At 43.1% G+C, this 22300-nt stretch overlaps 1 protein-coding gene across 2 annotated transcripts; it reads right to left on the reverse strand.

Moving 5' to 3' along the window:
• Positions 1-1700: 1700 nt before the first annotated feature.
• efna1a (ephrin-A1a) lies at positions 1701-14276 on the reverse strand. 2 transcript variants are annotated; one of them, XM_035682022.1, is made up of 5 exons: positions 13964-14276; positions 3217-3512; positions 2213-2278; positions 2003-2098; positions 1701-1873 (listed from the first exon to the last, which is right to left on the reverse strand). In XM_035682022.1, exons 1-5 carry the CDS (start codon positions 14059-14061, stop codon positions 1749-1751), a joined length of 681 nt encoding a protein of 226 aa, XP_035537915.1. In that variant the 5' UTR covers positions 14062-14276; the 3' UTR covers positions 1701-1748. The 2 variants fall into 2 exon arrangements, with proteins under 2 accessions (XP_035537915.1, XP_035537914.1); XM_035682021.1 differs by having other exon boundaries at positions 1701-1876.
• Between the last annotated feature and the right edge of the window lie 8024 nt (positions 14277-22300).

The raw sequence follows: 22300 nt of genomic DNA on the forward strand, positions 1-22300 counted from the left end.
CTGGCAACCATAAACGTCTGTACAAGATTTTGTGCCAATCCATTCATTAGTTGTTGAGATATTTCAGTCTGGACCAACCAAGCGACAAAACAGACAAACCAACACTGCCATTTCTACAGTCACACCAGCCATAACATGCTCGAGTCTAAAACAATCACAAGAAAGCTGTTCTGGTTTTCCAAAAATATCTTTTATTTCACATGAAATTTTCACATTTAGCATATTTATCAAACAGGTCTTTTATATAATCTTCTATGTATATATATATATATATATATATACACATATTATACACTTCTCTTACTTACACATGTACAAAATTAGGTAACAAGAATTCAGATAAAAAAGACTGACTTCAATGGTAGTCATACACCGTTGTGCTTTGTCGATCAAGCCGGCCTGTCAGGTGAAGATGTGCTTGGCAACTCGGTTTGATGCCGTGTCTTGTCTGTTCTGTTCTGATTGTGAACTGGTGACTGTAACATTTTCAAATGATCCAAAACTTTGATAATTATTCTGAAAGTCTAAATAGCTGATTACTTCACATGAAGGAAAGCACCATGATGCACAGGGTTGGGTCCTGTAGTAATAAAGATCTGATACCAGCTCTTCATGTCAGACAGTTTAACCAATACAGGGGCAAGATCCAACAAACAGAAAAGTCCAGCCTCTCTGTGATACACACAACATCTCAGTGTTTGCTTTTGGCAGAAAAACATTTTGTCTCATCACTATTTCAATCAATCGCTCCCTTGGTTGCTCACATTTTCTTACTCTCACTTCAACTCACACATTTTCGCTTTCACACAAGTATTAACTCTACCAGGACAGAGAGAAAAAAGCTCTCCCCATTACCAACAGTAAACATTTGTTTTCGTGAGCACATGGTATATACAGTAAAACTTCTCAGCTGCAAATGTTATAAATTATCTTCACAGAATGTACACCTAACACAGTTCAATGTAGTGTGTTTTCATGTGTTACTGTATGTCAGTGTGTGTGTGAGACAGTGTGTAACACCGTTGTGTAGTGTGTGTTTGTACTGTGCAGTATTTAGTGCTACAGTGTATAAGCACATGGTCGCGTTTGCAAAGGAATGGTAGTCATGAGAACAGCCCCTGTGTCTGTCAATGCTACATTTAGAGAAAGTAATCACTTGGGACATCAATGCCACTCAATACCATTACAATAACAATACAACAGATAGTACACAATACTCAAGGGTGGAATAGTGTACAAGTTGGAGAGATGACTGATCTTTGGCTCAAAAGGTAAGAGATTACTTTATCATTGGATGTGAATTTATTCCAGCTAAATGTATATCTTTATAATTCAAACAGAGTTGGCGTCTTTGCTCTTGATTGTTCTTCGGCCACTTTAGGTTCCTCTTCAACTTCTTCATATTTTCTTCTTGGGTTATCTTCCAAAGAAGTTCATGTCTTTTTTGAAGAGAGCCCTAAAAAATACAAATCAAGGAGAGCTTGGTCTTTCCAAGAAAAAAAATACTGTCACCTTTTGAAAAATAAGACAAAGCTCATATTCTTTGTCTCAAATGCTCAGAGTTACTCAGCACATGTAGTGCAAGCGAGTCCATCTGTACTTTACAAGCTTCAAAAGTCTCTCCCTGTGGCCTGCACTGGGCATGGAAAACTGTCTTTTTGAGTCAGTGGTTTCATCCCCACGGACTGTCTTCATTGTAGTCCCTGAAAAAAAAAAAATTCTGCCAACAGCAGTCCTTTCATGTACTCTCAGTGCAACAATAGCAGTAATGAAAATGGGACTAGCAATGAAAGGATTGAAAGGGATGTAGCTGCCACTGCAGAGTTTGTCCGTACACTCTTCTGGACGTCTGGCAGGATTACCACTGGGTCATCTGCTTGAAGATGAGAGATAAAGAAGACACATTAGTACTGCATATTTGCACCCCAATGTAATCCTGAATGTACCTGAGTTGTTTTAAGGTCAGGGATAATTATAAAGGACACAGGGTTGGTCAACATACCTGCAGGCAGTCTGTTGGATGGGTTGTGAACCCCACCCCCAGCTCCAACTGCAGCCCCACCTGTGCCTCCTTTAGCCACTCTGGCCTCTTGAGAGCCTGAAAGAAAAGCAAAATGCCATCAATTACTCTGCTTTGTTCTTGCAATAGTCTAACACAACTATCAGAGGTCATTGTGCTGCTCTCCTTACAGCCAGGAGGGGTTTAACTCACCATCAGCAGCTACAACATCCACCCTGAGCTTGAGGCACTCCTGTCCATGGTGGTGCAAAGGTTTGGCTGTTGAGAAGAGGGAAGAAACAACACAGGCGTTAACATCCCAACTAATGCTATTATCCTCCACTGGCCCCTTATTTCACCTTCATGCACGCGCACACACACCCACACACACACACACACACACACTTGGCAACAGACAGACAAACAGAATGACACAGGGACAAAGCTTTAGGACACCATCTGTGACCAGGCGAAGTGTGTCTTGTCCTGCCGTTTATCTAATTACAGCCATGGCCAGGGTGACAACACTGCTGCTCTTTGTGGTTACATTCTAGCAGGATAAGTATTGCACAGACTTGGCAAACTGAGCGGACACCCCAGTAAATGTCCATGTCAGGCTTCAAAGTGCTGGCCACCAAGCTCTAGGATATCACGATTAGTAGAAAAAACTTAGCAAAACTGCAGAACTTTACTCTAGCCTCACTTCCGTATGATGGTAGAGATTTTTAGCCATGCTAGCAGTTGGGGGCTCTGGGGAGGGCAATAATCAGTTGGTCGAGACTGAAATATCTCAAAAGGTCTTTGATGGATTACCATGACATTTTAAACAGACATTCATGGTTCCAGATGATGAATCCTAATGTCTTTGATGATGCCCTAACTCTTCCTCGAGCACAAAGATGAAGTTGACATTTGTGGTTTTGAGTGAATTATCAATTATTGGATGGGTTGTCAGATGAAATCTGCTACAGACATTATTGTCCTCCTCCAACATAAAATGTAATAATTATGGTGATGGCTTAACTTTTTTTTTTATTTGAGCATACTGGTTGATTACAAAATACCTGCAAAACTACTGCTAGTTATAAAATGTTAGCATTTAGCTCAAAGCACTGCTGTGTACAACCTGTGGCTGTAGACTCTTAAGTGAAAACATCTGAATATAAGCTAATTGGCAAAAAGAGCAACAAATCAGACAAAATTGTAGTGATACTTACAGATATAATAGTAGCTTTCTCCTTGGCGGAACTCCTTTCCCAGAGTAAATGGAGTAAAACGCTGGAACTTTTCTGAGAACTTCTCAGGGGCATGAGGAGCAAAGGGATGGCCACACTCCCAGCGCATCTGATCGTAAGATTGGGGCTTGCAGGATTCATAGTCCTCTTGCTCCACCATGTAGAGCACGTATCGTTCAGCATCCAGCAATGGCACCTCACCCTGAGGGTAATGGGGGCAGACGATGTCCAGATAGTCATTGAGCTTCACCTCCACAGCGTAGTCATCCCATAGAAACCTGCGGGGAAGAGGCAGGTGGACAGTTATGCAAGTGGCAGGAGACTGATAACCATGGTTATAGCATCGGAGCGGTAATAAATATAAGCCTCAAAACCTGTGATTATATATTGATCGGCTACATGCCAGTGTACAACAGGGAAATCAGAGGAAAGACTGAGAGGCCTGGGAATGAGAGATCAAGAGCAGGAGAAGGAGAGAGGGTTTGTGAGTGAGGATATGTGTGTGTGTTGGAGTGGAATGTGGAGGGGAAACGCAATAAGGGGAAGAGTGATCTGCAGAGGACATGCGCATAAATATGGATGAACGTGAGACGAGTGTAGCTGCTGCTGCTTGCTGCTGTGTTGCGAGTTAGCACTGAGTCACATTGATCCCATGTCCCCCAGGAGTTGAATGATGTTTACAGAGAAACATTAGCAGTCAGTTAGCCCGTCAAAACAGAAGATGAGTATCGACATCTGCAGGGCTAGAGACACACACACACACACACACACACAGATAGAATTTGTGATGACAAATTCACCTTAACAGAAGCAGAAACACACCTTGAGTTCCCTCAAGAAAAGGGACATGGATAAAAATAAAGGTCACATATGTTTTAACCCATTCATTAGGGTCAGTGAGACATGCAGACGTATACAACATGAGTCTGGTGACGGTCGGTGATGGTCTGTAACTGTCTCCCACCACACTCCCTCTCATTACAAATACGGAGAGACAGTCAGACTGTCTGCCTCCCCCTCCATTCCTCCCTGCATCCCTCCCTTCACTCCTCCACCCTCTCCGCCCTCTTTACGATGGTCTTTAAGTAAACTAAATGTCATCCCACTCCTCTTGGACCTGGGTCAAAGAGCACTGGCAGAAAACTTTTTAGCATTTTAGCCTGCTTCAAATGTAAACACAATTTTAGAGACTTTGGACTAGATAAATAACAATTTAGCACACTTGGAGGCAGTTTAAATTGGACTTATCTCAACTCTCCACCCCCTCCCGGATTTTCTTTCAGAGATATTATGAGTTTATCTCCGGGGAATTGTCACTAAAGGTATTTCAGCTTTGTCCCCTTCCCCCTGACTGAGTGACTGCTCCAGGGGTGGCTCACAGCTAATGCTCTCTTCTCAGCCAAAGCCATCTATCACCGGCCTGGAGCGGTAGCCGGCCGCTAGCAACACACACTAACTCACACACTTCCCAGTAATTCTCATCTATCAACAACCTAAGGCAGTAGCTACCTACTGTTTGCACCCACCAAACCACCCCCACCCACACACACACCTCCTCCCGCGGTACTGAGCTCCCAAGCGATGCCTATCAGTTTACCGTCTCCTACTGTTCTGGATCACCATGGGTTCGCTGGAAGACTGAAATTTGACAGAATTAAATGTTTTCACAACACACAAGGAGAATGTGTGTCTAATATAGGGTTTTGTTGCTTTTGCAATGAATACATGGATGGTTCATCAGGCTTTCAACCCCCCCCCCCCCAAAAAAAAGAGTGTGAGTTAAGTTACTAACTGCTATTTAATCTACAAATCTCAAAGAGTTACGGGTTCTTTAGAAGCCTACAGGGTGCTAACTGGATCTTAAGCAAAGAAAAAACTCCCCACAGAAGGTATTTCTCCCCTCAAGTTGATTTTTCTTTGAAAATTCTTTCTTTTTCTCATAAAACCCCCTAAATGTAACAAGTAGCATTTGGGGGGTTTGTGTTTGTGTGACAAGGTCCATATGTGTGACTAACGATCAAAGTGCACAGGCACAGGCTCCCGTCGCTCATTAGCTGGTGTTGTTGTTTGTGGCCAGGGGTCTCCCTGGTACCCCATGGTAAAAGGACAGACGCTGTGGCTCCAAACACTGGGCCCTGACTTCTGCTCCCCCCTCTGGCTCCCTCCCCCCTTCTCTTTCCCCCTCTCCGCCTGACTGCATTCCCTCAATACTGATGACCAGATTAGCTGGCAACACCATTACAACAGCAACACTGGCCTGTTAGAAAACAAGTACCTTTTTTGTATACTGATGAAACTTCCATCTAACTGTGCTGATAATAGTGTGCTCAAGCCAACTTTTGGGTGGCGGGGGGAGCAATAATTATCATTTTGCCATGGTCCAGACAGCTTTGTGCTTATCTGCAGTTTGCCTGCCACGCTCTGTTTACCAGATTGGCGCTAAAGTGTTTTTTCCCCCTGCCACTTTCAATTCCAGTCGAATCGATAACACTATTGAACAAACACTGTTGTCTGCTTTTGCCTGACAGAGTTATCATCCCCCTGCAAACACTGGAAACACACACAAACAAACTCCCTATGACCCAGTCCCTTCTTCACTCCCAGCCCCGATTACAAACTGGATGTGGTATGTTCCCAATGTGTTCATCAAAAGTGGGTCGAAGGGGGTGCAATTAAAGCACAAAAAAGGGTATTAAAGTTGCCCCGGAGGGGGGTAATTATGCCCTCTTGCTCCCCACTTCCCAGCCTCCTTAGGCTAAGAGTTTGGGGGGAGACAGAGGGCATGAATAGGCGTAGGCGGGGGGGGGGGGNNGGGGGGGGGGGGGGGGTCAAAGGGCTTGAGTTGGAAATGGCTTTTGAAGTTTCTCTCAGTATGAATATCTATGCGAGTGCTACAGTTGCTTTATCAACGCCACTGTTTCATACAGTGTCTCTATTCACAATGTGCCCACGCTGATGGAATACCTCACTTAGCAGAGAGAACAGTGGCTGAATACGCACCCGGGAGGCTGGCTAGCCCCTTTTATTAATGGCAAATACTTTTAATTATCCTGCTGCCTTTTGTTCCCCTCTAACGCCTCGGCATTGAAACGTTCCACATCATCAGCTTAATTAACTGATTGCAGTAACACACATCAAAGAGAGCTTAGGCCTCTGTGTGAAAAGGTTTAGCTAACAAAGTCAAATCATGCCACCTTCACTTTAGCAGACAAAATCCTCTTTCTTTTTGTCTCCCCAGTGTGTGTCCCTTGTTATTTTGCTCTTGCAGACTGTTCCTTCTCCCTGTCAATAGGCTGTCTTGATTTATTCCCATTGTTTATCCCAGGATTCTCTGTTTTAATGACAGTGATGCTTGGAGCTTCACCAGAAACAACATCATTGAGGAGTTGTTGTATTCTCTACTTAAGGATGATTTATGGAGCTATGGCAGATATGCAGCGAGGATTGTGTGCATGTGTGTCAGACATTTAAATGTGTGATTGTTGTGTTACGTTTGTAGATCTCTGAGCAATCTGGGAGTGCGTTACAATTGTGATATGGTGGACCAAAGAAATACCAATAATAGCAGTCAGAGAATGTCAAGTGGTCAAGTGTGTGTATGCGAGCGCACAATCTGGTGAACTACAGACTGTTCCCGGCCTCTCTTCCTCCTCTCCCAAGAAGGAATTCCAGATTTATTGGAGCCTCTTCAGGAGCAGGAGTCTAATCTCTCTTCTTTAATCTCTCTGGCCAGCGTTTTGCTTTCTTCTCCACCTCTACCCCTTCCTTTCATCCATCCATCACCCTCTCATCTCTGCACTCTATCGCCCTGTGGAATGCTGGACCTCTGAGGCGAAGGGGCCGCAATGTGGATCAAAGGTCGGAAAATCGCCAAGTCAGCACCGGAGAGTTTTATACCCGAACAGTCAGCAAGAGGGAGCCTTGTGTGCTTTAAATTCTATATACTGGTGCTTTGAGGAATCACTCTTTGAGGATCGATTCAGACCTATTTTAAAAGGTCCATAAAGGCCACCGTAGAGCAAACTACACATTTATGACCACTACATATAACAGGAGCTCTAGACCTACTTAACCTGTGCTGTCTCTAAGAGGCCCCTGCACAGCCACCGTAACCACATGAACATGATTATTTTCCTCTCTGGTTTTACACACGGCATTAATGTGACCCAAAAGGTGGCTGGCCTGCGTCACAGATGAGTGAACCGGAATGTGTGGACCACCTAATCAGCTCGTCCAAGCCTGGATTATTGGGTGGAGCAGAGGCTGAGCTCGGGTCCATTCATCAGCACCAGACCCTGCTTAATACAGGGGCTTAGAGTGGACAGCGAGGCCCAGAGCAGGGGCTGGGGGCAGAGTAAGGCAGGGTGGAGCTTTTTCCCCCCCCATCCCTATTGTTCTCACACAGAGAAGGGGTATTACTCCTTTACACTGGTGTTTTGGAGTTCAAAAAGAGACACACCGACTGCGCATGTATGTGTGTGCGTAAGTGTGTCCATGGTTGCAGAGGGGAAAGTGAGAGGTGTTAACAGAATAATGAAAGACAGTGGACACAAGGGAGCTATTTTCTTTCAAGATACATCTGTGAAAGCTACGTGACTCCATGAGGGAGGTGGCACAGCAGAGAGAGGTGAAGCCTTTCTGAGATGCATCATGAGCTTAGTTAAGCTGGACTGTTTATCGTTTTTTTCCCCTCTTTCTGTTTCATTCGTCTATCTATTCATCCATCAATGTCAGCCGTTCCCTCCCACTCTCTGTCCGTCTTTCATCACTCAATAAGCAAACCAGATCCTCATGTCAACTTTGTCCCTCCCCCCACACCAGACTTGCTGAACCAATCACAACCTGTCCTGGTGGTATTACAAGTATGCAACTTATTGACCCACCGAGCCATGCACAATACGGCGTGGGTATGCTTGGGTCACCATAGAAACAAATATGGTCCAGCTCTTTTGGCTCCCCCTTTTAACATAATATTCCAGTCTTCATTCTTTGCACTGGGTGACTTTTTGTCATCCATCTCAATCAGCTTTCTCCGCTCTGTCATTCAACCTTTGTCTGTCCAGATCATTGGTCATTCTGCCAGCGTTCCTGGCTGAACTAGTCAAGCTCCTTTTGCCACCAAGCAAAGCGACAGAGCTTTAAGTCCAGCAGAGAAATAATTGGCTTTTTCCACTGCACTAAGGAGGCTTAGATGAATACATATGCTCTTTCCAACTGTCTCACGCTGTCCCCTGAGCCATTTGTATCTTGTAAGGGCCAGCACAGAAAGGTCAACACTGACATAACATTTCTCAGGAGGCATATATCTGTACAAGAAAATCGATTTTGCTGGATGGATTTCCACAAGGTAAAACTTACACAGTGTATTTTTCCTGCAAACATAGTCTGAGTTTGTTGCTTAATGAATTCCATGGAGAATTCACAATATGTGAGTACAGGCCATAGTTATTAAATAGATTTTTTTTTAAGTAGTAGTAGTAGTAGTAATGTTTACAGATACCTAGTCGTAATAATGGTAATAATATAAATGACCTCTAGGGGGTGGCAATAATGGCTTTGGGGACGTATTTACACACTAAACCCAGACATCCAACAAACAAGACAAAAAAGGAAAGAGACGAACAAAAGTTACACAAAGGCTCTTATTTACACAGCAAAGCAAACAGAGCAGTTTATTTTGAGAGATAATATCTGACTCTTGCTGGATAATTCTTCCTCATACAAACACATACACACAGTTAGTGCACTGAATGTCACCAAGACTCGACAAACAAGTCTGGAGGACACATGCATACGCACTCAGTATCTCTCCCACACACACCATGAGGAAGAAAGTGCTGGCTCCACTTATAATTGTACCACAATCATAAATCTGTGCACTAATGGAGTTTTTCTTCCTCTGTGATTTTTTATGCGGGGTTGAGCAGATGTAAAGCAGTGCAGAGAGGAGGATCAGGGTGGGGAGGAGCAGGGGAAGTCTGCTGCGAAGATAAGGAAGAGGCACGAGGATGGGCAGGGGGAGGAGAAACGCTGGCGGGGTTGACCAGGGCGACACTGATCGAGAAGACGGAGAATTCCAAATAGAGACAGGTTTAGATTTGACAGCAAGGCAGGCGGGGAGGCGGATCCCAAATCCTCCTCAAGGCTTGACAGTTGAGCGCATCCCTTAGGAAAACAATTAATCTCAATTAATCGGTGCTAATCTACTTATTCTCAGAATTTTTTATTTATTTATTTTTCTCATACAAGCCTGGGAAATTCAATCAACTCCAGAGTCCAGACTTTTACAGTCTTGCGTGTGTTGGTGTGTGAGAACTGTATTGTTTATTGTGCAGACAGGATACGCTGTTTTCCCGGGAAAAGACGTAGCCAGGAAGTACAGCACTTCATAGGGAAGCACGCAGCAGACAGCGTGCAGACTTTGGTAACGCTGACAGCACGCCTGCGGGAAGTTAAAACCTTTGGCCTGATTATCTAGTGTAGTCAATAAAACAAGCCCTCCTGCCTTTGACACCACAACAACAAGTGGGAATATTGAACAGGAAGAAAATCTGCTTTTCGGGGGGGAACTCTTGTCAGTATGGTCACAGAGGTAAAGTCTTCTTACAGACGATTACAGACTGTAAAGATATGACGCGTCAACACACTTCAATGATCACTGAGCTTATGAGAGGCGATTACCATCCGTTTGACAATCTCTCAGTATTTTCCAGATTGAATTCACCAGACAGATTACAAGGGCAGATTAAGAGTGGGAGGGGACAGACGATGCGAGAAAGATGGACACGGGGGTTGGGGGGGTTTAGAGCGAAGGCTGGATTAGGAAGTGAAGTGGTAAATCTGAGTGTTTTTCGAGGAAAGTAGCTTCAGTTCAGATTACTTGGAAATTGCAGAAATCTCTTATCTATTGTGTCTACCTAATCATACCCACCGATCTGATGACCCAATCTCATCTTCCATCTCTCAAACATGTACGCGCGAACATGGGCGGAGGGAAAACAACCCAACTCCTACACATATACTTTTGTTTTTTCTTCATTTAAACCCCGGCCTTTCATGGTTTGAGTTCTCAGACTGGCTCTACTACTTCCACGGTTTCGGCAAGTCACTCAAGAGGGGAGAAGCATACATAGACAGACAAGTGAAAAGACCAGGAAGAAGGGGAAAAAAATTAAACAGGTTTGCTGGGAGGACTACAGTGGCCTTTCATAGGAAGGTAGAAGAAGGAAGCTTTAAGGGAAAGAGCTGAGGGGGAGAAAAAGCGTGAAGGAAAGGGCAAAGTGCCTTGTGACGGATCGCCATGGGTGCCAAGAACGATAAAAAAATTCCACACCTCTTAGCATGCTTCCCTCCTTCCCCCCTTCTCTGAGAGCCAGAGGAAATACAGGAAAATAATAGACTGAAAAGGGACAGCTTGTAAAGTTGAGATAAAAGCTGGTGAAGGAGCTAAGGGGACCGAAAAGACAGGAGGGGGAAGAATGAGAGTTTCACAGAGGCAGAGCCACGGCCGTGTGAAGAGGGGCTGGCCTGAGTGGCAGCCAGTATTCAGGGACCACCGCCGTGACAGAATGACTGACAGATTGATAGAGGCTGTGCCACTTCATCACATGGGGAACTCTGACCCCCAATCAGTCACACCAGTTACTATTCTCTTTCTGTGGCTCACCGTGAAGACCATTCCCCAATTTGTATGGGAAGCATCACAAAACACCCATATTGACTGGATAAATACCACAAAATTCCTTAATGTGGGTGGAACATACCTTAAATAACTCCCTCATCTGGGCCATCACAAAAATCTGATTCAATCAAAGGAATTAAACCACTGCGCCAGTGACGGTAGACAATCTGGAAGCATATTTTGCTTTTGTTTTAGCAAAATCAAAGAGCTCATTAGAAAGACATAGAACAACAAAGACTTTAGAGTTTGGAGATTAACTGTGTAACTGTGCTACAATAACAGAAAAGGTTGATGAAAAAAAAAGATGATGTTAAAATATGCAGTGTGTGTATGTGTGTGACAGGGGCCATGAAACAGTTAACAGACTCACAAAACTGGAGACCACAGAACCAAGTTGAAAAGGGAACCTGGCCAAGAAGAGGGGGAGGGAGGTGGTGGAGAGAGGGGGAGACAGGTACAAAGCAGAGGAGGAGGAGGAGTGGGTGGTGGTCTTCTCATGCTCTGTCAGCAGGGAAAAAAGGCGAAAGGGTGGAAGAAGCAGTGAATGAGCAGATTGTTGCCTCGCATTGGAGTTGTAGAGTCCAGAGGGCTCCTGGGACGATGTTAACATCAATCACAACTGTGAGGCAACATGTGTGTATGTGTGTGTGGATGACTGGGTTAATGTGTATGAGAGGGCGTGAGTTACTTGAATCTGGTGATGTTGAACAAGTGAGTGCTCACACATATACACAAGCTTCTGCACAGACACTCCCTTCACAAAAGACACGTACACACACTGGCATGCCGGGACCTAAGCTGACTGGACACACTGGTGAGCCTCTTTTCTGGGAATGAACCAGTGTCTGTGATTAATGTGTTGCTAATCAGACACAAAAGTTACGAATATACTATTTAATATAACACGTAAAAGGTCAGAGAGTGCTGAAACACACACTGTCAGGGATAGATTTCATTTCAAGTACAGGCAGATACGACCTTGGAAGTCAGCAGGGCCCAAGGCGTGCTCACACACATAAGTGGAGAGCAGGGCAACTGTGCATGTAAATGTATGACTGTGTGTGTGTGTGGCTAAATCCTTCAACAAATACACTGAGAACAAGGAAATAAGCCTGTACCACATGGGCCGAAGTGATCAATCTGCGATCAATTTGATTAACAGCAGCTTGGGATGGAACAATAAACCGAGGTCAAAAAGGGAAAAACGCCTCTCATGGGGGATAAGATGAACGTCAACACACTGTATCGAGTAACGGGTCAAAGGGAAGAGCAGGTTGCGGGAAGTGATGAAAAGGACCAAATGAAAACATCTCAGAAACTCTGTGCTTTTTCTGCGAATACAGGATTAAGAGTAGCCAAAGGGAGAGATTTAGCACATTCATCCAGAAAAAAATAGCAAGTGCAAAAGGACGGATTATCAGTATATATACAGGAATGAGCACGTCGTTCCACAGCAGGGAAACAACAAAACGCCTTTCCATCTGGGACATTGACTTCATTCTCATTTTCATTGAAAGGCTTTGTCGCTCTAATTATGGTCTTTCTGAGAACAGTAAATGCTGTAGTTTGAACCACAGGGGACATCAGGAGGGAAACGTGTAAGCTTGTGGGAGAATATCTGAATATCTGAGTGTTTGCAACAAAAGCCATGTGTTTACACACCCGAAAGAGTTTGAGCCCAACACTGATTGATTTAGATGGCGTCGGTTGGTGTGATTGAGTGTCCTGGTTTGTGATTGAGTGATTGTCTGCCAGGAGTCTCTGTTTGTGCTTGCCTGCCTCCAGTGTGTGAGTGGGTGTGTGTTGTGTGGGTGCATGTACAAGTTCATTTGTGGTGTGTAAACTTAACCCTTCACGTACCCCGAGTCATTTCACCCCAGCCATCATCAACCATAATTCTAATTGACCCCCACTTACTCTGAATGGCCCCTAACCCCGACAATTTGAGCTCCAATTTCTCCCTCCCTGAGCAATCCATCTCTCTCCCACAGCGTGACCTACTGGGCAGGCCTCAAGTTACCTCCTCTGTCTCTGTCATACACCATTATTACTCGTCTTACCACCTGAAATATGAACACCCTTATGTCTCCCTGACAGCCACCTAAACCCCATGTGATATCTCTTGATTTAGGAGATAACGCAACCTCCCACTCCACACAGAGGTTAGGAGCCTCTGTCAGATGGGGGATATTGCAATAGATATTTCAGCACGTTAGACGTGAGTCAGATCTGTAAAAAACCAACACAAAAAATATAACCCTTGCCAAGGAAAACAGGATTTCATCTCATGAATGAAGACACAACAACCTCCACATAACAGAGAACACAAATTCTCTTTTAACACTGATTAACTACACTGTTAAAATTTGCTGCGATCTTTCAAAGAAATAAACTGTGGAAAAGAGACTTTGGAGTGCAAATTAGAAGATGTATTTTCAGTATTGTTCATAGATCATGTCCTAAAAAGAAAAAATGGGCTTCAAAATGAACTTAAACCTTGCATTTATTTGTCCATGAAACCCCCACAATCCCCCATTAACAAGGAGCTATCCTTCCTCAGAAGTATGAGCTGTGTAACTACCCCACTGTCAGTTGACAAAGATACATAAATGACATAACCTGATGTAACTAATCCCGCAGCACAGGTACACAGATTGCGAAACGGATTAAATCTGAACAGACAAAGTATCACAGGTAAACAGCACTATAATAACAGGTTCGAGCGCATAGAGGGAGAGAGGGAGGGAGGGAGAGTGGGGGGAGGGAGTAAGACTCCCAACTGTCTTGCATTATCATGACAACAGCAGCGAGTCGCCTCCATCACAAATTCATCACAACCAGCTCGCTGAATATGCATGAAGTTGCAACTATTCAAATGCATCTGAATATGGATCATAATAAGATCTATCTGCACTGATCATTAATGTGCAACAATCTCGTTTTATGCATTTATAGTTTTTTTTTTTTTTTTAAAGTGTGTGCAATGGTGGCTTTAATACCACTTCAATTAACATGGGGGTGAAAAAACAAATTGCAACATATATTTACTTTGGGTTCGTGCTGTTCCAGTAGACGCTGTGCCGCTCCGCTGAAGCAAACCAGGCGCAGACGCTCACAACGAAGCCCACAATCCAAACCAAATCCATGGTGGAGAGGAGTGGAGGCGTGCAGAGTGGAAACACAACTCAGGTAAGTTGTGCAACAAAAAAAACAACAAAAGTTTTAGCGAGAAGAGTTTGTCCGCGCACCTGGAGACGCTTACAAAAACACTTTACGCATGCAGCGACTTTAAAAAGCAAAACGCAAGTAGGTTCGTTCAGGAAATATAAAACTGCAGCGAGATCAGGGTAACTCAACAAATCCGTAGTGAATGAACACTCGAGCTGCGTGGTGGCTGGTTTTGTGAAACGCCCACAGCCGAGAGCCCCGCCCCCTGCCCCAGAGTAGACCAATCAGAGGGCGGTCCGAGAGACGCGAGCTCCGCAGGTTTCTCTGTGTATACTGTTGTAATGTTTACTTGTTGTACACATAATTACAGCTCCAGCATGTACAGTATGTCCGGATAAAGCTAAAACACAACATGTAAATATTTTGTTTCTGGAATTTCTATGTCATATTTTTGTGTTTGTAATATAATATGCACAGACACTTGTTGAATGTGTGTTTACAGTGACCTTATACCTTATACTTCACAGTATTTTTTAATGGAAAAACATGTAACCTTTGTAGATTTTATGATATAAGTACATCTTTTATAGTATCCTTTACTTTTAAAACCTTTTATTATATTTCTAGAAGGCTAAGCAGATCACGCTTTGAGAATATGTCATTTTATTTTGCAGTAGGTTATAAAGGAGTGTTGTAAAACATGAAATGGCTTACCATTTGTTTATATGATCCTTGCTTGCATATAAAATAATTTTTTGTTGAACCTGAAACATCTTAATTTCCTCGACATTAGACTCCTACAGGAGAGACAAAAACAAAACACTTTGCAAAATTTAATACAAAAACCCCACCAAATATAGCTTGAAATGACCATGAAGTTAATTAAACAGCTCTACACATTGTAAATGAAACCTGAACATTACAAGCTGCAAAATATTATTTTGTTGTTGCATTACCATGTACAGTTGTTCCAGTTATTTTGTCTGGTGTTGAATGTGCTCAAACTGTATCGCTTTTCTCCTGACCCCTTATCTATCATTGAAGTGCACCACCCTTACTTGAGTACCTCTTGGGCAACATTTGTTGTGTTTGCACAATGATTACTAGAACTGAAGTTGATGTTTTTATCTTACAGGTTTTCTATGACTCTTTTGTATGAGGACATCCATTAGTTGCCCCTATTGCTATATCTCACATATAGCTTATATCTTAGATTTATTCTATTCATTTGTAATATTCAAATCCACCACCTTCAAGCCTTTTAAATCATATATGAAATGTAAAGAAAACCTAGATAGTCAAATAATATTCTACCTTCATCTCGAAGCATATAACCTCCATGCTGTCAGATACATTGCAAATCCTGATTCTCATTTTCTGTTCCATTGACATGGATAATCTGGACCACGAGCTGCTTGTTCAGCCTGGTGAGCCATACTGCCAGAGGGGGTTTTCAAGCCTGCTTCTGCTTGACATGGCACTTTATTTGCTGTACCTGCTTAGCAGCATAACAGCTTTCAGAGGTATCACAGCAAGCAACAAAAATGAAAAGTAAGTTAAAAAAAAACTAGAGGGCCAACTATTCCGGATAATAAATTCAACAGAAACAAAGAGTTTGGAAGATTGACTCAACTTCAGGACATAGATAAGATTCTGGGATGTGATCACATAAACTCTGCAGGGATTTGGACCATATTTAATAAAGCAGCGAAGGAATGCAGAGTGCAGGATACACTCCTGATGTAACCAGAATGTAACACTTAATCTGAAAGGCATCCTCTTTCACAGAAACTGTACATGAGGCTCTTTGCAGCCCAGAGATAGAGATTTTATGTTTTTGATTAAATTCATCTCGTATAGGTTGTGTTGGCCACATGAGACAGTACATGAAATTTTAGAAGGCTGTGGCTGTGACAGTAGTACTGACCGCTTCACGAGATAATTAAACTGTCAGGTTCTCCAAGCAGATTAAAGCAACTACTAATATCTATTTGCATCTCTTGTTAACCCAGGTCTGACTCTGCGCTGTGTTGTTCTTATCTTTGAATAATCATCTCTATGAAACTCCCACACTATTTCGTCAAGCGGTTTACATAAAGCCTTTATTTTTTTTATTATTAACTGCAGAAGATCCAGACTCAAGAGGAGTTCTCTGGATATTACAGCAAATATATTCTATGTTCAGTGGCTCTAAGTATTCACAGTTCGTGCAGTCTGCATTTAAAAACTCTGTCCAAAGTGACACACCTTTTTTTCAGATCTCACAGTGAAAATGCGGAAAGGCACATATACATGGTAATTGTGTGCTATTCAGTGTCAAGCAGGTCGTCCGAAATAATGTGTTTTGTATTCATGAAGAGCGCTCATCTCGGTGGATAAATTTTTTAGTCCAATTGTTTTTTCTGGCTCGGTGGGAAGATAAGAGGGTGAGAGGGACTGCCAACATAATTGTCATTTGCATTGCAATCGAAAATTGTTGTGGAAAAAGCTTTCGCCACGCCGCAGACATTTATGTCAAAACTCTATCAGGAGCCAAATGAGTAGACCTTTAATTTCATACCTTCCTGAAATACTGAATGAGTAAATAGAAAGATGAAGTGGAACAAAACTGCAGCTCAGCCCTGATATATATATTTTTTACAGCAAACAGACAGACAGACACACAAACACACGCATAGATCCCTGCAGGCTTGCACATCCACATAGACACAAACATGGACGCACATACACACATAAACACAACCCTATTCACCTCAAATCCTGACAGAATTTGCACTGAGCCTGTTCTGCGGCATGAAAATAAGATATAGGAAAATGATAGGGAAAACTGTTTCATGTAGGCATGGGAACTTGACTGTCCATAATTTGTTTTTTTCAACCATTTCAACCAGAGTAATTAGATGATGTCATAGGATTGCACTTTCTGTGATCCTGAACACATAAATCAAAACATGGAGAAGTTTTTCCATTAAAATCTATAAAAAAAAATGTGCCTATAGAAAATGCTCTACCTTTGCATGGCAACAACCTGCAGTTTTTGTAACCTGCTGTATAATTCTAACTTCAACATGTTCATACCACTGTCTAATATGCTGTGTGTGCTCTTCCAGTGCAGCTTGATGACCTGAGAAGGTTTGGACAGATGTGCAACGGGTTGCCTTATGTCCTCTGCTGGAGCTTGCCACTTTCTTCCTTCCAGCATGACCATTAAAGGAGAAGTGTTCAGTCCCTTCGACCATGAATACAAATAAGAGATTTAATGACAGACTGTCATCATGTTCCCATCCCCAAACAACACCCCACCATCTATTTACATAAGTGAACTGTGCTGGTGTGAACTGAGGAGCAGCCCAGCAGTGCTCGGTCCTCTGTGTGTCTCATTTCATTGGCCTCCATGGTTTGTGTCATCCATTGTTAGTCAATGCAGCTCCTCTGCAGGAGTTGTTCCTGAACCTATGAGCTTTTTCTTTGCAAACAATGGAACTGAAGTGTTTCCTGTAATTAGCATGGCACTGGTTTACCTCTTCTTATGAAACAGAGACTGTGCAAAGACTGCATAACCATCTTTCCCTCAATAGTTTGCTTGTGAAGAACAAGTTTGTCCATAGTCTTGTTATTGCCTGCTCTGGCACAAATGCTGATTTTCCTTCGACTTTCCCGAGGCAATAGAAAGCAAAGTTAATGATTAGGTGGAGCAATTTTAAAGCAAAACAAAGGTAATCAGTGAGTAACCCTAGCGTCACAGCAAAGAGATGAAGTGGTAAGTGCCAGTTCTTAATTAGCTGTGCTTAATTATCAGAGGTAAACAAAGAAGTGGTTGATTATGCGTAGCCGTATCCAATGATCAGTGTGTCGGCTTCAAGATTAGAGGTCAGGTAAGACTATTAGGATGACATATCAGAGAGTGGCCTTGCTGATAGCCAGGCTTAGACATTCAGGGTTGCACACACACTCAGACGCACCCACACACACAGACACACAAAATATGTATGCCTGCATACCCACCATACAAGCCAAACTGAGAGACAAAGAGCAGCTGAGAAGGAGGCGGATGAGGAGGAGGAGGATTGAGGAGAAATGCAAACACAATGTTAGATAACGAGAGCGTAAGACCAAGAATGAAAGCAAAAGTGAGGAGGCGTGCGAGATGAGAGTGAAAAGCTTAAAAAAGATGTATTTAAGAGGGACAATATGCAAAGTGAAAAGATGCAGGCGATATAGAGGAAGGGAGGGATACCATACCATAAGGCAACAATAAACATGTGTTCACCGACAAATGATGGAGGGAAACCTTTGTGCCAGCAATTAGCAAACATGTTACCTTTACTAACCTGTAATTAAGGCTCCATCCCTTAGGCAAATTAAAATTTTAGAGTTGGGATGCATCATTTCCCCTAGACGGTCAAAATCTAGTAAGTAGTGTCTGAGATATTGCAGGTGACTCACAGACAAACAAATGAACAACGCATTGGCCTCTCTTGGGAAATGCAGAGTCATTTTGGAAAAGAACAGAAGGAGTCCGCCTCATCCATCCGTTACAGTTTCAAGCAGTGCAAAAAATTCTACATGTGAGACAGAAATTTACAGGAAGTTTAATAACAGGGAGGAGATATGAAGGAGGGAGGTTTAAAAGAAAGGTGAAGAGACTTAATGTGTAAACATAAATATATTTGAGGCGAAAGTGAGTGCAGAGGAGAAGCGGAAGGAAGGACGGATGCCAAATGAATAAGAGGGGGCCGGTGAGAGAGTGAGAAAGATAGAAATAGACAGGAAACAAACAAGACGGACGAAGGGAGAGCAGAGAGGCACAAGATGTAATAAGATGTTCAGATGAGGCATAACATAAAAACACAAAGACAGAAGAGCAGGATACAGGAGTCAGGCTGAAAAGATGTAACAAAATAATAAAAAGGAAGTGAGGAGAAGTACGGCTGTGATTTAGACAAGCAAAATTAGATTATTACTGTATTTGCTGGAGGAAATTTGGAGCAGAGGGAAGACAAAAAAAGAAAAAAATAGCTGAAAGATCAGAAAGACAGGGTTTGAAAGATGCATAAAAGGTATACTTTTCAAGCATGGTTTTTAAGGAGACAGGGAGAAAGACAGAGATTTACTGAAATAAACATTTGGAGTGGAGGAAAGAGATTTGAGAGAGAAAAAAGATGGAGAGGAGTAAGTAAGTTAAGGTAGGGAGGCTCTGAGAGATGCACACAAGAGATCTACAAAACAAAAGCCAAAAAAAATTTAGGCAGAGAAAGATTTTGGAGCTAAGTGGTGTGAGAAAGGGAGGGGGGGTGGAGAGTTGCATCAGAGTGGGCAGGTGGAAGAGAGTGAGAAAAACAGAAATTGAATAGTGGAATGCAAAAGTACTTTTTTGGAGAGATACAGACAGACGGAGAAAGAAAAAGAGGGAGAGATTGACACTCAAATGTAAATAGGGAGGGGAGGGTAGACTGGATGAAAAAGCTGCACACTGGTGAATTCCTCAAAAGCCCCTTCAATATGTATGAGGGCAGTTCCATAGACTCCGGCAGCCACAAACAAGCGACAGAACAGAAAGGAGAGGAGAGCAGCAACGCAGGTTGTGTTGAAAAGAAAGAGCTCTTCTCCTGTCAGCAGACTTTACAGTGTGTCCAGGGAGTCTGGGTCCAGAGAAAGGGGACCACCCAGAGGCTCTGTTTACTATCCCCTGCTTTTCCTTGACACAACAACACAACAGCCTGGGAGTGTATAGGAGGCTCAGTGTGAATAACCTGCTCACAAAATTACAACAGTACTCCAAAAGCACAATTACATCATTACAACATATACTGGAGTGAAAGGGCAAACCAAAATCATATCGCTTGGTAAACAACCCATCGCCACATTACACTTCTGTAGTGGGATTTTAAACAGAAAGCTCTAACAATCTCTCAGGGCCCAGCTGAGCACCTTTCTCCAGAGGAAATATGTAGAGGGGAAGCTGAATAGTAATGACAAGGTTTGCAGAGCCATGTTTTTTTTGGAAGAAGCTGTAGGCTAGATGCACCTGATCCCAGAGAATAGTCAACATAACCAGATTTGAGAGAGAACAGCATGTACTCATGCTGTCAATCCCAAGGATGCCGAAGCCTTGCGCGTTTTCCTCATTACCCACTGAAATATGTTGAAATGAAAGTGACATGCTCTGCCTTCCCCTGAAGAGAGGCGATCTGTCCAAAGTGCCCAGACCTCCCAGCACTGATGGGCCCCGGGGAGCCCCGAGGGAGAGAAGAGACATCGCCAACTGGAATGCCCAGAATAGTACCATCCTGACTGTCACGTTGACTGCAACAGCAAGTGACACCATTGCTAACAAGAGGTTATACTTTACATGCACGTTCGCTCAACAGCTACAGAGGCATTGCTGCTGACTCGTGCTGACAGACGGGAAGTAGCGTTGACGCAACTTTCCGACCCTGAAGTTGCCTTTTGCAACTCGTTATGCTGATAGTGTGAAAGCGACAAAAAAATAAATAAAATAAAAACATGCATTGATAGAGTGTTGTATAATTGAAGATGGTTTAAGGGCTCTGCAGCTGAAACACAGCAATAGATGGTGTGAAAAATATGCAGTGCAGGGGTCTGGATGTATACACACTGAAAGACAGTGTGGTAAATAGATGGCTTGGGGCTTTTCAGCTGAAACAAGATAGTGTGAAAAAAAAGCTGCTGCTCCAAAGTCTGGAGGAGCACAGAGATAGCGGTAAATCCAACTGACACGAATGTGTGCCTGTGTGCATGCTGAAGATGTGTTTACATAAGTCTGTTTATGAATGAGCAAAGAGTATGGTTATGTGGTCTGGGACTCTAAAAGAAGGGAAATTTTCTCTCTCTCTCTCTGTGCATGTGTGCAATGCAAAAAAAAATAAAAAATCTACTTAATAGTAATTACTCCACCCTCCATTCAAACAGGCACATGCTACCACTCTGTCTTATTACCTGAGGAAGCAAGTGAAAGACTTTTACAGCCTCTGACCTCCCTTCCTTTTTTCCATATGAACAGCCATCCCTCTGCCACGACACACTCCACTAGTCAAACTTTTCTCTTTCTTAAGAAAATACGGAATAAGGAGCGAGGAAATGAATTTTATTGCCCCATTTTCCCTCCCTCTGTTTATTGACAAAGGCACCACACTCACCCTCTGCGACTTCTGCTCTCCTATTACTTAAAGAGTGGAAGGAAAAATGAATTTTACAGCCTTTGGTCGTATCTGTCTCCTCAGACAACCCCCTGCCTCCCATCTGAAGTGGCACACTCCGCCACTTTCTCATTACTTAACACAAAGATTGGAAATGAATTTTACTGCCCATGCCCTTTCTTCTCTCCTCACCACTGTCCTATAGTTACTCATCCGCATTGCTCTTATTGTCTCTCTCTTTTGCAGCCCTAAAGAAGGAGAAAATCAATTTTACAGCACCCTCTCCACCATAAAGTGGCACACTTCAGATTTTTCTTGTTTCTTCCCTTTCTACTTGTTAAAAAAAAAGAGTGGCCAAAATCAATTTTTGGCCTCTGCTCCCATTTTACAGCCACGGGCCTTCTCCAAAGGAGCGGCACACTTCATCCCTCTGCTTCTGCAGCACTGCCTCCTCTGAAAGCCTCACAATGCATTAGCATACAGGTGGTGTCTTTTGTCTCCGTCTGAGGCACACTTCTGCTCTGTATATTGCCCATGTGTCCACTTTGAACACCCGCCAATGGAGGTATTGTGAAAGGGCTGAGGGTATTAAAAGGTCACTTAAGATAACTGGCCCTTCTGTTGCCACACCTCCTCCGACACCTCCCATAGATAAGGTGCAGTCATTAGTCTGGAGCTGAGCTGCCCTTTCGCTGCAGCCCCATTTCTGTGTGAGCGCATTCAGCAGTATAAGGGAGTGTTAGGGTTACTGAGTTTATCTGGCTTTTTGATCTTGTTAATACAATGTTAAATATTTAGACTTAAAATATGAGCACTCACGTTTGACCGTCCACAGATTTTGTTTTAAAAAGAAACATTATTATGATTATAGGTATTATTTGCATTTGCTCATAAAGTGCATTTTCTACCAGGCAGGTCACAAAGAGCACTGGCTTCAAAACAGATCTTTTGATTCCTCTCTTCCCCCCAAGACGTGCACTGTTACCACAACCTCTTTTACATGACTACACACATATCTGCTGCCCAGATGCTACCAAGCCCCCCCCCCCACTTCGCC

This window comes from Morone saxatilis, unplaced genomic scaffold (assembly GCF_004916995.1).
Source record: "Morone saxatilis isolate NCDOM2014 unplaced genomic scaffold, NCSU_SB_2.0 Contig9, whole genome shotgun sequence".
NCBI classification, from domain to species: Eukaryota; Metazoa; Chordata; class Actinopteri; family Moronidae; genus Morone; species Morone saxatilis.

Excerpts from the sequence above, each read along its gene's own strand:
- efna1a (XM_035682021.1), bottom strand. The coding sequence starts at position 14,061 with ATGGATTTGGTTTGGATTGTGGGCTTCGTTGTGAGCGTCTGCGCCTGG. Across the intron at positions 2,279-3,216 it reads AGAAAGCTACTATTATATCT|CCAAACCTTTGCACCACCAT; the intron begins GTAAGTATCACT and ends TCTTCTCAACAG. Across the intron at positions 1,877-2,002 it reads ATCCAACAGACTGCCTGCAG|CAGATGACCCAGTGGTAATC; the intron begins GTATGTTGACCA and ends CTCATCTTCAAG.